This window comes from Papio anubis, chromosome 4 (genome assembly GCF_008728515.1).
Source record: "Papio anubis isolate 15944 chromosome 4, Panubis1.0, whole genome shotgun sequence".
Lineage (NCBI taxonomy): Eukaryota > Metazoa > Chordata > Mammalia > Primates > Cercopithecidae > Papio > Papio anubis.
In genome coordinates this window covers 28,340,727-28,354,585 of record NC_044979.1, presented here as the reverse complement: position 1 = coordinate 28,354,585, position 13,859 = coordinate 28,340,727, and the positions used below count along the sequence as shown (strand labels likewise).

At 41.9% G+C, this 13,859-nt stretch overlaps 2 protein-coding genes across 4 annotated transcripts in view; one reads left to right on the top strand and one right to left on the bottom strand.

Annotated features, from left to right (window-relative positions):
• TMEM209 (transmembrane protein 209) overlaps positions 1–3,707 on the bottom strand; it is a 43,007-nt gene extending 39,300 nt beyond the window's left edge. The window contains exon 1 of one of the 3 annotated variants that reach the window (XM_031665159.1): positions 3,689–3,707. Coding sequence is in view for 1 of the 3 variants with exons in the window: in XM_017957166.2 (XP_017812655.1) it covers positions 1,245–1,247 (3 nt within the window). In the remaining 2 variants the exon portion in view is untranslated. Of the gene's footprint in view, positions 1–1,244; positions 1,366–2,915; positions 2,937–3,688 lie in introns of those variants that run through there. The other 2 variants (XM_017957165.2, XM_017957166.2) reach the window with 2 other exon arrangements.
• Positions 3,708–4,073: 366 nt separating this feature from the next.
• SSMEM1 (serine rich single-pass membrane protein 1) lies at positions 4,074–13,407 on the top strand. The gene is made up of 3 exons (XM_003896594.4): positions 4,074–4,339; positions 9,781–9,835; positions 12,560–13,407. The coding sequence occupies exons 1-3, from the start codon at positions 4,157–4,159 to the stop codon at positions 13,054–13,056; spliced, it is 735 nt and encodes a 244-aa protein (XP_003896643.1). The 5' UTR covers positions 4,074–4,156; the 3' UTR covers positions 13,057–13,407.
• The last annotated feature ends 452 nt before the right edge of the window (positions 13,408–13,859 follow it).

Sequence of the window (13,859 nt, the reverse complement as noted above, 5' to 3'; positions counted from 1 at the left end):
CACAGGAATTAACCAAAAGAAACTATTGCTCCATTTAAAAACCAAATTTTGCATCCCTTACAAAGGTAACTGAAACTACATATACCTTCTCTCATCTTTAAAATGTTTTACCAAAACTTTTTCCATTTTAGTATCAGTATATAGAAAGGGACCCCAAAATTATACATAACTTCATTGGCATCACAGTGTAATCAACAGAGAAGTGGCTGGCTATTTATTTATTTATTTATTTAGAGACGGAGTCTTGCTGTCTCCCAGGCTAGAGTGCAGTGGTGTGATCTCGGCTCACTGCAACCTCCACCTCCCAGGTTCAAGCAATTCTCCTGCCTCAGACTCCCCAGTAGCTTGGATTACAGGCGCCCACCATCGTGCCCGGTTGAGTTTTGTATTTTTAGTAGAGATGGGGTTTCGACATCTTGGCCAGGCTGGTCTCGAACTCCTGACCTTGAGATCCATCCGCCTCAGCCTCCCAAAGTGTTGGGATTGCAGGCGTGAGCCACCGCGCCCAGCCGTGGCTGGTTATTTAAGAACAACTTAATACTTCCAATATATAAAAATGTCTTATTTTGTAATTTAAGGATTGATGATTATGTCTGGAAATACTTTGTATTTTGTCTTTGGGGTATGTTACAAGGACCAGGCAGAAGGCTAATTTCAGAAACTCAAAATATCAAGTTTGGGAGGCTATATTCCATATCTCCTGTAAGTCATAAGGACTCTTCTACATCCTCATGCAGACGCCATTACTATCTAAACAACTCTGCATTTGGATGGCTGTACTCCAGGGCTCTCCCTTTTGTGTGTGGATAAAGGATAAGGATTTAAGTTTCAGAAGGGCACGTACTCATGATGGGGTAGTGAGGGGAGTAAGAGGGAGAGAGGGGAAAACGTGCATTGTTTTGGTCCACATTTGGGATTTATAATTCCTTTCTTCAGCTAGGCTCAACTCTTAGACAGTGCAAAATTTGTTCCAGCGACAAGGAGTTGTATCCCACAGGGCATAGAGCAACAGCCTTCGCACCACTCAGCCCCTGCGTCCCTTTCCCAGTCCAGAGCTTCCCTCCCCGGCTCCTCGGCACGAACTTCAGCGACTCTATTGCTTCTTTCTTCCCTTCCCCTAGAGAGGCGGGACGCCTAGTCACATCCCCCCTCGGCTAAACCCCGAACAGATCAGCAGGCGCGGAACTCCCACAACCCGCGTGGATTCCAAAACAGGAAGCACAAACATGACCCCGAAAACGCACCATGTCCTCTGGCCGGAAAACGCAGCCTCCCGCCACTCTCTCTGGGCATGCGCGAAGCCAAGGGCAAGAGGGAGGCGACCGGCAGGCGGCTCTAAAGTTACCGGAAGAACTGGGCAGTCTCTTCTCGCGAGAAAGGGAGGGGTCGCAGGCCCTGGCGCTCGGAGCGTTACCAGGGAAACAGGTCTTGGTTTTGTGACTCCCACTCAGCTGCGGGTGAAAGCTAAGCAGCAAAATTCAGAGAACCCGCAGTAAAAATAATTATAACGAGCCGAATTTTGTATCTATTAATATAATTTTAGCTTCCGTAGGGCATTTATAGACTCACATGTGTAAACTGATCAAGTAGGGTGGCTCACCATAGGATAGAGTGGCATGATAAAGTGGCCAGACACTATCAGTAACAAAGCATTTCTTTCTTTCCCCTATGCTAAAACATCTGTGTCAAGAGTTCTGACCCCATGTAAAGTCTTTTTTTTTTTTTTTTTTTTTTTGTTTGAGATGGGTTTTTGCCACGTTGGCCAGTCTGGCCTCTTATCTCCTAACCTCAAGGGATCCTCCCGCCTCAGCCTCCCAAACGCCTGCTGGCCTCCCACCGCCTTTTGGGATTACAGGCATGAGCCACGGCGCCAGCCTGAATTCTTAAATAATCTGTTTAGTAGGGTGCAGCAGTAACAAGCACACCCAAAATTTGTTTTATTGAAGTTGCTGGTGGTTTTGAGATTAAAAATAATAACAACACGTTTTCCTATGTATTTTCTGGAAGAGCTTCTCATCCTGAGGAAAAGGTTGGGCTTTGTTTCATTTAGCACAAGTGTGCCGCTGAGCGAGGTGCAGGGATATAGAAAATAAGAGCCCCCTGGTTACTACCCAGAGGAGCTCAACCCCAGCGGAGGCCCAAAGATGCATTTCGAAGGCAGGTGAGGTGGTGCAGTGTGCCCCAAGGAGGCACGTACAGCCCAGCCCCAGCTCTCGCGAGCCTCCTGGAGGAGATGACGCGTTCGAGAGTCAACAGCCAGAATCCCAGGACCTGGGGATTTGTTCTGAAGTGTGCCTCTAATAAAAACATTAAACCATGTCACAATAAGCTACTGGATTATTACATCATGCATGCCCAATGGCCAAAGTTTTTCCTAAAATGATCGTAAGGTTAATACCACGTGGTATTGTATATTAATGAAAATCGGCAGGTACCCTGTGCTCTTAAAGAGCTAACTTTTTTTAGTTAAGTTTTATCATTTTTAGATTGCTTTAGCAGCAATGTTGTTTTGCTCTAGTTTTAGATTTAGAGATGAACTAACTTGAAAATTGTTCAAAGTGAAAGGGCTCAAGGTACAGTCAAAATTAGAATACCAACCGGGCCGCGGTGGCTCACGCCTGTAATCCAAACACTTTGGGAGGCCGAGGCGGGTGGATCACGAGGTTAGGAGATGGAGACCATCCTGGCTAACACGCTGAATCCCCGCCTCTACTAAAAATACAAAAAATTAGTCGGGCGTGGTGGCACGCGCCTGTAATCCCTACTCTGGAGGCTGAGGCAGGAGAATTACTTGAGCCTGGGAAGCCGAGGTTGCGGTGAGCCGAGATGGTGCCACTGCATTCCAGTCTGGCCGACAGAGTGAGACCCTGTTAAAAAAAATCATAATAATAATAATTAGAAGACCAGGTTCCCACCTGCTCCCTATGTGACTTTCCTAAGAAGAAATTGTATGCATTTGACATAGTTCATAGTAGTTCATAACGGGCACATCTGTGTTTTTCCCTCTTCATGTAATCTATAAACTGTTGTGTGCGTTTATTCAAGGCTTAAAAAAGAACACTACAGGCCGGGCACGGTGGCTCAAGCCTGTAATCCCAGCACTTTGGGAGGCCGAGACGGGCGGATCACGAGGTCAGGAGATCGAGACCATCCTGGCTAACATGGTGAAACCCCGTCTCTATTAAGAAATACAAAAAACTAGCCGGGCTAGGTGGCGGGCGTCTGTAGTCCCAGCTACTCGGGAGGCTGAGGCCGGAGAATGGCGTGAACCCGGGAGGCGGAGCTTGCAGTGAGCTGAGATCCGGCCACTGCACTCCAGCCCGGGCGACAGAGCGAGACTCCGTCTCAAAAAAAAAAAAAAAAGAACACTACTGACCAAATGACAGTGAGTATTATGTATTAGGGCTGCCATAACGAAACATCATAGACAGGTGGCTTAAACAACAGAAATTATTATTTTTTACATAATATTTTTAAAATTATTATTTTTTCATAATTTTGGAGGCTGGAAGTCTAAGATCAAATTGTCAGCAGGGTTGGTTTCTCCTGAGGCAGATCTCCTTGCAGACGGCCACCTTGTATTGTGACCTTGATTTCTGTGCTCGTGAATCCTTGCTGTCTTCTTATAAGGATACCAGTTGTGTTGGATTAGGGCCCTACCCTTATGACCTCATTTAACTTTAATTACCTCCTTAAAGGCCTCGTCTCCAAATAGAGTCACACTGGAGGTGAGGGCTTCAACGTATGAATTTTAGGGAACACAGTTCAATCAGTAACACATTAGAACTGTCTACGATAATTTGCAATGGCATGATACATATAAAAGAGTCTGAATTAAAATGAGTGGATACAATAAACACTTAGATGTAAAGATAGGAAAATATAGTATATACAAGTTTTAGGGAAAAAAAATTAAGGCAGAATGCACCATATTGAGGTATGGGGGAAAATACCATAAACATTCACAGAAATAATTTGAATAAGCCTTCCACAAACTTAGAAATCCAAGAAGCATTTGTCAGTTCCTAGAACAGTTGCTTATTATATGTCATAATAAGTTGCCAAGGAAATTGTCATACATCATAGAGGGAGTGAAGTAGTTCCCAGTCATCTTTATCCCTTTGAGCGTGGTTTATTTTTTGAGCAAGGAGCCATCATGGGAGACCTTTTTTCCTTATTTTGGGAGGTAGATCCTCCCCCCATACCTTTAAATTGTGCCATTCCAAATCAGGATTATGAATGCCGGAAGGATGACTCTTGTGGGACCATAGGGAACTTCCTGCTTTGGTATTTTGTCATTGTATTTGTCCTGATGTTCTTCACTAGGGCTTCTGTCTGGGTAGGATATCCTTTTTTTTTTCATTTTAAATAATATGTTTACTGTATACTAGGAAAATTTCCATAAAATACATTTACTATACTTTGATGAAACTACTTTTAAAAGTTGTTTAGTTTTAAAAAGAATGCAATCTTATTCTGCAGAATCCGGGAATATGGAAAAGGATGAAGAGGAAAATATAAAGCTACAGTTATCCTCTTTCCCAGAGATAACCACTGTTAACATTTTGGAGTATGTTCTTCCAGTTTGTTTTTTTCTTCTCTCTCTATCCCAATATATCTCTCTCCATTTCTCTGTCTTTGATCTTACATGGTTGGCATTATATTGCATATATTTTCATATCCTGCTTTTTAAGCTTAATAATATATCGGAAATACTTCTCTAAATTATATTCACTCAGCAGCACTTTTAATGACTGCATAATTTTCTGTCTTTTGATTGCACCAAAAAATTCTGCAAGTTTGAAACATTCAGATTGTTTACAGTTTATCCATATGCTATGTAATGCTGGCATAAACCTCCCTGCTGGTTAATGACTTCCAAATCCCTTTTCTAGCCATGTGATTCTAATCAAAGATACAAAAGTTGTCATATTGATAGGATACATGCTGTAGGATTTTGGGGTTTTTAGAATGAGGCAATACACTTTCTGCATAGAATAAGATGCAGAGCTAGACTAAACAGAACTAAAGTCACCACTAAAATGCCATCGTCTTAAGAATGAGATATCCTACTTTATCAGGAATGTGATGCTTCCAACATATTATGAGTAACCAAGCTCTTTTTTTTTTTTTTCTTGAGATGGAGTCTCGCTGAATCACCCAGGCTGGAGTGAAGTGGTGCAATCTTGGCTCACTACAACCTCTGCCTCCCGGATTCAAGTGATTCTCCTGCCTCAGCCTCCCTAGTAGCTGGGACCACAGGTGCAAGCCACCACGCCCTGCTTATTTTTGTATTTTTAGTACAGATGGGGTTTCACTATGTTGGCCAGGCTGGTCTCAAACTCCTGACCTCAAGTGATCTGCCCGCTTTGGCCTCCCAAAGTGCTGGGATTACAGGCATGAGCCATCACGCCCAGCGGTAACCTAGCTCTTATAATTCGCTGACATGATATCCTTGCTGGTCATTAATGCCAGGCTGATGATTAAGAAAACCACCATCAAGTAGCATTATAGCCAGAGCCCTGTGCTGGCAGTGGTCAGTAAGACTTAGTGCTCTATGAACTCTGGATGGGGTGGAGAAGGTTTGTTATGTCCATGCCAGCTGGATTCTATTCTAATAATCAAAGACTTTTTGATAACCACCACCTCCTGGTGAAGAAGAGCTTTCATCTAAAGTCTAAATGCTTCTTAAGGTAAATACTTTGCCAAAAGGAGATTTAGAATAGTGATAACTTATATGTGTCTTAGACTCCCTAGCTAAGTATATTGAATTTGTCTGGCCTGGCAAGCAAAGCTACTTTAGAAAATTAACAAAAAAATTGAAATTGATCACTGGCAATTTCATCATGAATTAAGAGGTCTAAGCTATTTTTTTTTTTTCTTTTTGAGACGGAGTCTCGCCCTGTCGCCCAGGCTGGAGTGCAATGGCACGATCTCGGCTCACTGCAACCTGTGCCTCCTGGGTTCAGGCGATTCTCCTGCCTCAGCCTCTTGAGTATCTGGGATTACAGGCGTGCGCCTCCACGCCCAGCTAATTTTTGTATTTTTAGTAGAGATGGAGTTTCACCATGTTGACCAGGCTGGTCTCAAACTCCTGACCTTGTGATCCACCCGCCTCAGCCTCCCAAAGTGCTGGGATTACAGGTATGAGCCACTGCGCCCGGCCCAGTCTAAGCTATTTTTCTGCTCCCTTGCTTGCATCAGCTCTTGGGAGTCATACAGCCTTGAACTTCCAGGACCTCAAGAGAGCATGTGGTCCAGCCTCCTGTTTGTAGGCAAGTAAGTTATCATTATCCCTCCCCCCCCCATTTTTTATTGATAAGGCCCAAGGAAATTAAGTGACTTGTCCAATGTCACAAAAGTGTTAGTGACAGAAGAGGAATATACCCAGATTTCCTGTCAAATTATTTGTTTGCATCAAAGCATAGTCTGAAATGTCCACTTAGATCTACTCAGTCCTGATTAAAACCTTAATTATGTTAGAGGTTTCGTCTTTCACTTTTTACCCTTGTGGCGGCTACAATCGGCTGGGCTGCTTCTTCTGAAGGCTCCCAGATTTGAAATCTGAGAACCATATGAGAGCTAGTAAAGGAGGATGGAATTTTTCCTTCACTTTGAACTTCTTCATTTTCTCTGCTAAACTTTGAGACTTTATTTACAAACCTTGAGGTAATGGTAAAAGCGCGATGGAAATGTGGTAATTATCCTCCAACACAAAGCACACTGATTTCCTCTGAATTTGCCACTTTTTAAAGCGGCATTCACCCTTTTGCTTTCAGACTATAAATACTATATTTAGTTTATATTTTTATTTTATGTTTATTCAGATTGCTAGTGCAGTATTTTTCTGGACAATAGCAATCTATACTCCTTATTTTGCTTATGTGGAAACTGAGCTTAAGAGGTGTTAAGTGGCTTGGAAAAATCAGAGTTGTTAGTGGCAGAAAGAGAGCCACGGCCCACATTTTCTACTCTGCCCCTCAGGGCAGGCACTCCTGCTGTTTTCACTCACTGAGTCACACACAAAGACAGTTAATAAAATGCTTTTCATAACCACAGTTCATATGATCCCACCTAGTTCAATGCAAAATCTTTCTTTTGATTTTGTGGTTATATTTTGATTTGACATCAAATGTGAGAGCTTTCTGTGGAAATGATATAAGCCTAATAAGTGTTTTTAAACACCTTCTCCCGTCTATTACAAAAGTACACATTATATAGAAAATGTGGAAATTATAGGGCAGAAGACAAAACAAAATAATCACTCCAGATTATGTAGAAATAACCAACTACTGTTAACTTTTAGGTTTATAAACTTCCAATTCTTTTGGTTTTTTTCCTTTTCTATAACCTAATCTAAGTGATACATATTAAATTTAAAATATTTAAGCCCCTTCCAAAAGCATTTTTTAGAAAGTGGGATCTATTTTTTTTTTTTTTTTTTTGAGATGGAGTCTCGCTCTGTCACCCAGGCTAGAGTTCTGTGGCGCTATCTTGGCTCACTGCAAGCTCCACCTCTCAGGTTCATGCCATTCTCCTGCCTCAGCCTCCCGGGTAGCTGGGACTACAGGCGCCCGCCACCACGCCTGGCTAATTTTTTTGTATTTTTAGTACAGACAGAGTTTCACTGTGTTAGCCAAGATGTTCTCGATTTCCTGACCTTGTGATCCGCCCGCCTCAGCCTCCCAAAGTGCTGAGATTACAGGCGTGAGCCACCATGCCTGGCCAGAAAGTGGTATCTTAAAAGAGAACTCCACTTTCAAGATTTTTGGAGAATGATTGCTGTAACCTAGAAAACAAAAAGGCACCTCATTAAAGATGCTTGCCTACCATTGCAGAGATCAGATATTAAGAAAAGAATGAGCCGAGGGTCTTAGATTGCAGTTACAAATACCCAACTATGGCACTTTTCATCCCAAAGAAACTGGACTTCCACATAAATTCATTTTTTTCCTAATTGTAGACAATTTGAAAAAATTGGGAGAGAAAAAGTCCATTTCAACACTTAAAGCCAACCATAGCTATCATTTTATATGCTCCTTAAAGTCTTTTTTTTTCATATTTTAAGCTAATTTGTGCTCATGCTGTATATACAAATTTGCATCTTGATGTAATACCATACCCAGTATGGTAGCACACTTATTTCCTCATATTATGACATACCTTTATTATAATAATTTTACAACTGTTTATTATATAATTGTACCATAATTTACTTAAACCATTGTCTACTTTTGAATTTTATATTATCGTAATTATACTGTGATGAATGTTTCTGTGCACAAAGCTTTCTTCTGAGGGTTATTTCTTGCTGATAGATTCCCAGAGAGAGAATTATATGTCAAAGGCGTTAATGAAAATTTCTAGTTTTTGTTATTTTCTGAAAGGGTTGGTTTATATCTGTGTCTTTTGGCAAAATCACTTTCAGCATCAGAAAATGGGACACTAATCTGAAAAACGGGACAAATATATTTATGGAGTATTGGGGGGCAGAATATTTGAAATTGGAACTATTCAAAGAAATCCATTTCTTCTGGTTGCCATATTCACAAATAATATATTATGATTACATTTTGGAGGAAACTTTCGGAGGGATTAAGGAGATATTAAGTTCATGAATTCAGGTAAAGATCTTTGTGTATGGTAGATGTCTTCTATCTTAAAGAACTATCAATAATGCACCCTGATCAAACATCCTTTAAAAACTAAACTAATCTGGGCCGGGCACGGTGGCTCACACCTGTAATCCCAGCACTTTGGGAGGCCGAGGCAGGCGGATCACCTGAGATCAGGAGTTTGAGACCAGCCTTATCAACATGGAGAAACCCTGTCTCTACTAAAAATACAAAATTAGCTGGGCGTGGTGGTGCATGCCTGTAATCCCAGCTACTCGGGAGGCTGAGGCAGGAGAATCGCTTGAACCCGGGAGGTGGAGATTTCAGTGAGCTGAGATCGCGCCATTGCACTCCAACCTGGGCATACAGAGCAAGACTCCGTCTCAAAACAACAACAACAACAACAACAACAACAACAACAACAAACTAAACTAATCTGAGTACTATCAAAATTTTTTAAACACTATTTCAAAATTTTTAAAACCCCATCTCTGTAATGTGAATGGGTACAGGAAAGCTTTATAAGCTATAGCTCCTTATCAGTGTTATTTTCTCTCAAGTCTGTTCCATTTTGTTTGTTTCAAAACATTTTGGTACATTCTGCTATCAAAGCATAGTCTTAATGGAAGTGGAAGTAGGATCACTATAACAGGAACTCAATACATACTGAATTAGCTTATTATTTAACTCAGTAAGTACTTGTTTAAACTGAATGTTTAAAATTAGACATTGTCAGGCCAGGCCTGGTGGCTCACGCCTGTAATCCCAGCACTTTGGGAGGCCAAGGCAGGCAGATCACTTGAGGTCAGGAGTTTGAGACGAGCCTGGCCAACATGGTGAAACCCTGTCTCTACTAAAAATACAAAAATTAGCCGGACATGGTAGCGGGCACCTGTAATCCCAGCTACTTGGGAGGCCGAGGCAGGAGAATCACTTGAACCCAGAAGACAGAGGTTGTAGTGAGCTGAGATCATGCCACTGCACTCCAGTCTGGGCAACAGAGTGAGACTCTCCAAAAATAAATAAGTAAAATAAAATAAAATAAAATAATAAAAAAAATAAAATCAGACATTGTCAATGGGCCTTGGCAATAGTGTTTTATAACCAGTACATATTATCAAAAAACAACTGAGATCACTCTTACTAACCTATGTTTCTGAAACAGATGTCTGAGGATAAAAAGGATGAAGGCAGTGGGACAAGTACTTCAGTAAGGAAAGGTGAGAACCAGTGCCTATTTGGTATTGGGCTATGAGGGGAAGAATATGTGTGGTGTTGCATGCCTGTAGTCCCAGCTACTTAGGAGGCTGAGGCAGGAGGATTGTTTTAGCTAAGCAGTTCAAGACCACAGCTTGAGCAACATAGTGAGACCCAGTATCAAAAAAAAAAAAAAAAAAAAAGAAAGAAAGATGAAGAAAGAGATTTGTGCTGAGTGTGGAAAGCAAACAACAGAGATGAACAGCTTAGAGCATTGTCAGACTTTGCACACCAGAGAAGGCCCACTGGGATTGGGTGAGTTTTTGCTTTTGGACTCCCTAGTGCAGAGGGACAGTTTAGCTGCTTAACAAGAAGCTATGAATTACTGGGAGGTGGAGCTCAAGTTCTTTTTTCACTCCTTAGCACTCTCCCTTCACATTGCTTGCCCTTCCCACACCCTCACTGTTAGTGCTATTACAGGATTATGAGCTGTCTATGACATCTTTTTCAACAACCTATAAGCAGTGGTGTGCTGGTAAATGTTTAACACTGGCTCTCCAAAACTCCTGTGTATACATATGCTTACTAAAAATGTTACTGATATAAAGGTTGCATGTCATCTCAGCACCCCCGGAGGCTGAAGTAGAACTGCTTGAGGCTAGGACTTCAAGATCAGCCTGGAGAACATAGCAAAACCCTATCTCTTAAAAAAAGAAAATTAGGGCCAGGTGCGGTGGCTCACGCCTGTAATCCCAGGACTTTGGGAGGCCGAGGCAGGTGGATTACGAGGTCAAGAGATCGAGACCATCCTGGCTAACATGATGAAACTCCATCTCTACTAAAAATACAAAAAAATTAGCTGGGCATGGTGGCGGGCTCCTGTAGTCCCAGCTACTTGGGAGGCTGAGGCAGGAGAATGGCATGAACCTGGGAGGCAGAGCTTGCAGTGAGCTGACAGCATGCCACTGCACTCCAGCCTGGGTGACAGAGTGAGACTCTGCCTAAAAAAAAAAAAAAAAGAAGAAAATTAGCTGGCATGGTTGTTTGCACCTGTAGTGTCAGCTACTTAGGAGGCTGAGGCAACAGAATCACTTGAGCCCAGGAGTCCGAGGCTGCCAGTGAGCCATGATCATGCCACTGCACTCCAGCCTGGGCAGCAGAGCGAGTTCCTGACTCAAAAAATTAAATAAATAAAAATTAAATAAGTAAATATATATCACACCATTTATAAATAATAAAATATACAATACTCCTTATGGCCAATTTCATATAGACAACTGATTCTCACAAAACGCTCTCCTTGATTTTTGCCAGACCCTTGCACCTTAGCCAACCATGGCTGCAATTGATGAACAAGTATAGTTTCAGCGTGAATGTCATTTTCCTCTAAGCTAAGGAGTGAGATGAAAGCGAAGCAGAAGATAGATGTATGTTGGAAGTTAACTTGGTTGTCAGTGATGTGAGTGACTTCTTTGCTGGAATGGATAATAGTTCTAAAATACTGGAAGAATATTTCCTCATTTTGCAGGGTTAGTCACAATGTAGTGGCTACAGGGATGACACTGAAATGTAATGTGCATTAGTAACATGTTCTCCATCATTTTCTTAAGCCTAGACAATCAACAAAACCATACATCAAGCCCTGATGTTTAGTGTTTGCTGATTTTCATGGTATAAATACTTCCACCAAAGCTGATTTTAAGCTACCCACAGCATGTCATTGAACATGGAGTTGGGAGGAGATGTGCAGTAGTGTATCCTTAACATAGAATTTCTGCTGGGCGCAGTGGTTCGCACCTGTAATCTTAGTACTTTGGGAGGCCAAGGCGGGTGGATCTCCTGAGGTCAGGGGTTCCAGACCAGCCTGGCCAACATGGCAAAACCCTGTCTCTACTAAAAATACAAAAAAATTAGCTAGGCATGGTGGCATGTGCCTATAATCCCAGCAACTAGGGGGGCTGAGGCAGGAGGATCGCTTGAACCTGGGAGACAGAGGTCGCTTGAACCTGGGAGACAGAGGTTAAAGTGAGCCGAGATCGTGCCACTGCACTTCAGCCTGGGCAACAGAGCAAGACTCTGTCTCAAAAAAAAAAAAAAGAAAAAAGAAAACACAGCATAGAGTTTCCAACATCCAAATACAACAGACATAAAAAACCAGAAGAGCACACAGCATAATCAAATGTAGTAAGATAATTAGGAAGTGAGGGGTTTTGAGTATTTATTACTTCTATTTTTATTAATTGAATGTATTGTAAGTTGGTATAATTTAATTTTTAATAATGGCTATGTTTAACTATCTTGCAAAATTACTGAAAGTTTATCAGCTCTTCTGAGCGGGTACAAGCCAACTTCAGCACACCACTACATAAAGGAAAGATCCTTCTTAGTTCCTGCTCCCCAAATCACATTCATATACGTGCTTGAATCTTTAAGAGTTCAATTTTCAAAGGAAAAAAAGGTTCTTCCCTAGAAAAGTTTAAAGATCTTTTCCTTTGATCTTATGTTTAGCATCCACAAAACTTCAAAAGTGATATGTCAAGCATCTATCTAAGCTCTCTGGTCTGCAGGAGTTGGGATATGGTACTGGAAAATGCAGTCAGCTGCCAACACTTGCAGGTGACTGGAGAAAAGCAATGGCTTGACAAATGGCCACTAAGAGTGAGCTATATGTGCACAGGCTTCTTAAGTAATAGGAATTTATAGTAACCAACAATGTTACTAACTTGATATGTTTCATTGGTTGTTAGCAAGCAAAGAGACTTCCTACAAGTGGCAAAGCAAAGACCGTGCCTGGGATCCCTCACAGACAATGAAGAAACCAAAGCAGAACCAACTTACTCCTGTAACCAACTCAGAAGTGGCTTTGGTCAATGCCTATCTTGAGCAAAGACGAGCCAGGCGCCAGTCTCAGTTCAATGAGGTGAACCAGAACCAACGTGACAGTGATACTACGGAGTGTGGCAGTGAAGAATCTAACTCAGAAGCCTCCTCATGGAAGGAGAGTGAAAGTGAACACCACCCATCACCAGACAGTATTAAGAGGAGAAAAATGGCTCAGAGGCAAAGGAATCTGGGAAGTTACCAAATGAGTGAAAGGCACTGCCTGCACTGCAAAGCCATGAGAACCAATGAATGGTTGGTGCACCATTCCCAACAAAAGGCTTCAGTAACACCGCCAATGAAAGGAGACAGTCCGGAGGAAAGTTCCATATCTGACATTAACACGAAATTTAGTAAATTTTGAATTTTATCACGTTCTTCCCTCACTTGAAGCCGAATGAAAGAGATGAATAAAACATGAAAAATCACCAGAGCTCTAGGTGAGGAGACTTTTACAACAAAGTCTCTCTACCAACAAACAAAAACATACTTGGAACCCAAGAGGTAAAATCTCACACAATTCTTTGTTCAAAAAAAAGGCCATCGAATGTGTTTATGGCACCATTAGAACACCGAAGATCTGTATCTGCGATGATTTTTTAATTTGAAATAGCACAAGACAGATATTTTATGCCTTGAGTGTATGTATTTTGTTTATGTCTGTAATACGAATAAGAAAGCTCTTTGAAAATATATTATTTATGTTGAGAAACCACTTAAATGTATTCAGATGTTTTGCTTATCTGACTGACTGAATGAACTAGGTGAAGTTGGTTGGAATAGAATTGCCCCATCCTGTCTAGGTTGACATTGCCACACATGTCAGCTAGGGGCTAGTGTGGAAGAGGAGCTCAAGAGGCTGGAATAAGATCTGATTCCTGGAGTAGTTAAGTGGGGCCCCCAGGTGTGGGGAATGTAAGCAGGCTTAAGTAAATGGGTGGTCAATCTGGAGATCATCTTCCCAGAATAGAAATGGGAAATAGGGTGGATGGCAGGACCCCAGCTGGGATAGAAAACAAGGCCCAGATCCCAGAGGAGAGGGCTGGCAAGCACAAGATGAAGCAGCAGGGACTCTTATCTTGCGGCTATAGTTCAAAGCAAGGCCTAAGTCTTGGGGGAAGCTGGGTGCGGTGGCTCATGCCTGTAATCCTAGCACCTTGAGAGGCC

Bases quoted from the DNA above. Each gene is read 5' to 3' on its own strand.
- SSMEM1 (XM_003896594.4), top strand. From the start codon at position 4,157: ATGGGAGACCTTTTTTCCTTATTTTGGGAGGTAGATCCTCCCCCCATA. The intron at 4,340-9,780 runs GTAGGATATCCT...TTTCTGAAACAG, and splicing joins TCACTAGGGCTTCTGTCTGG to ATGTCTGAGGATAAAAAGGA. The intron at 9,836-12,559 runs GTGAGAACCAGT...ATTGGTTGTTAG, and splicing joins AAGTACTTCAGTAAGGAAAG to CAAGCAAAGAGACTTCCTAC.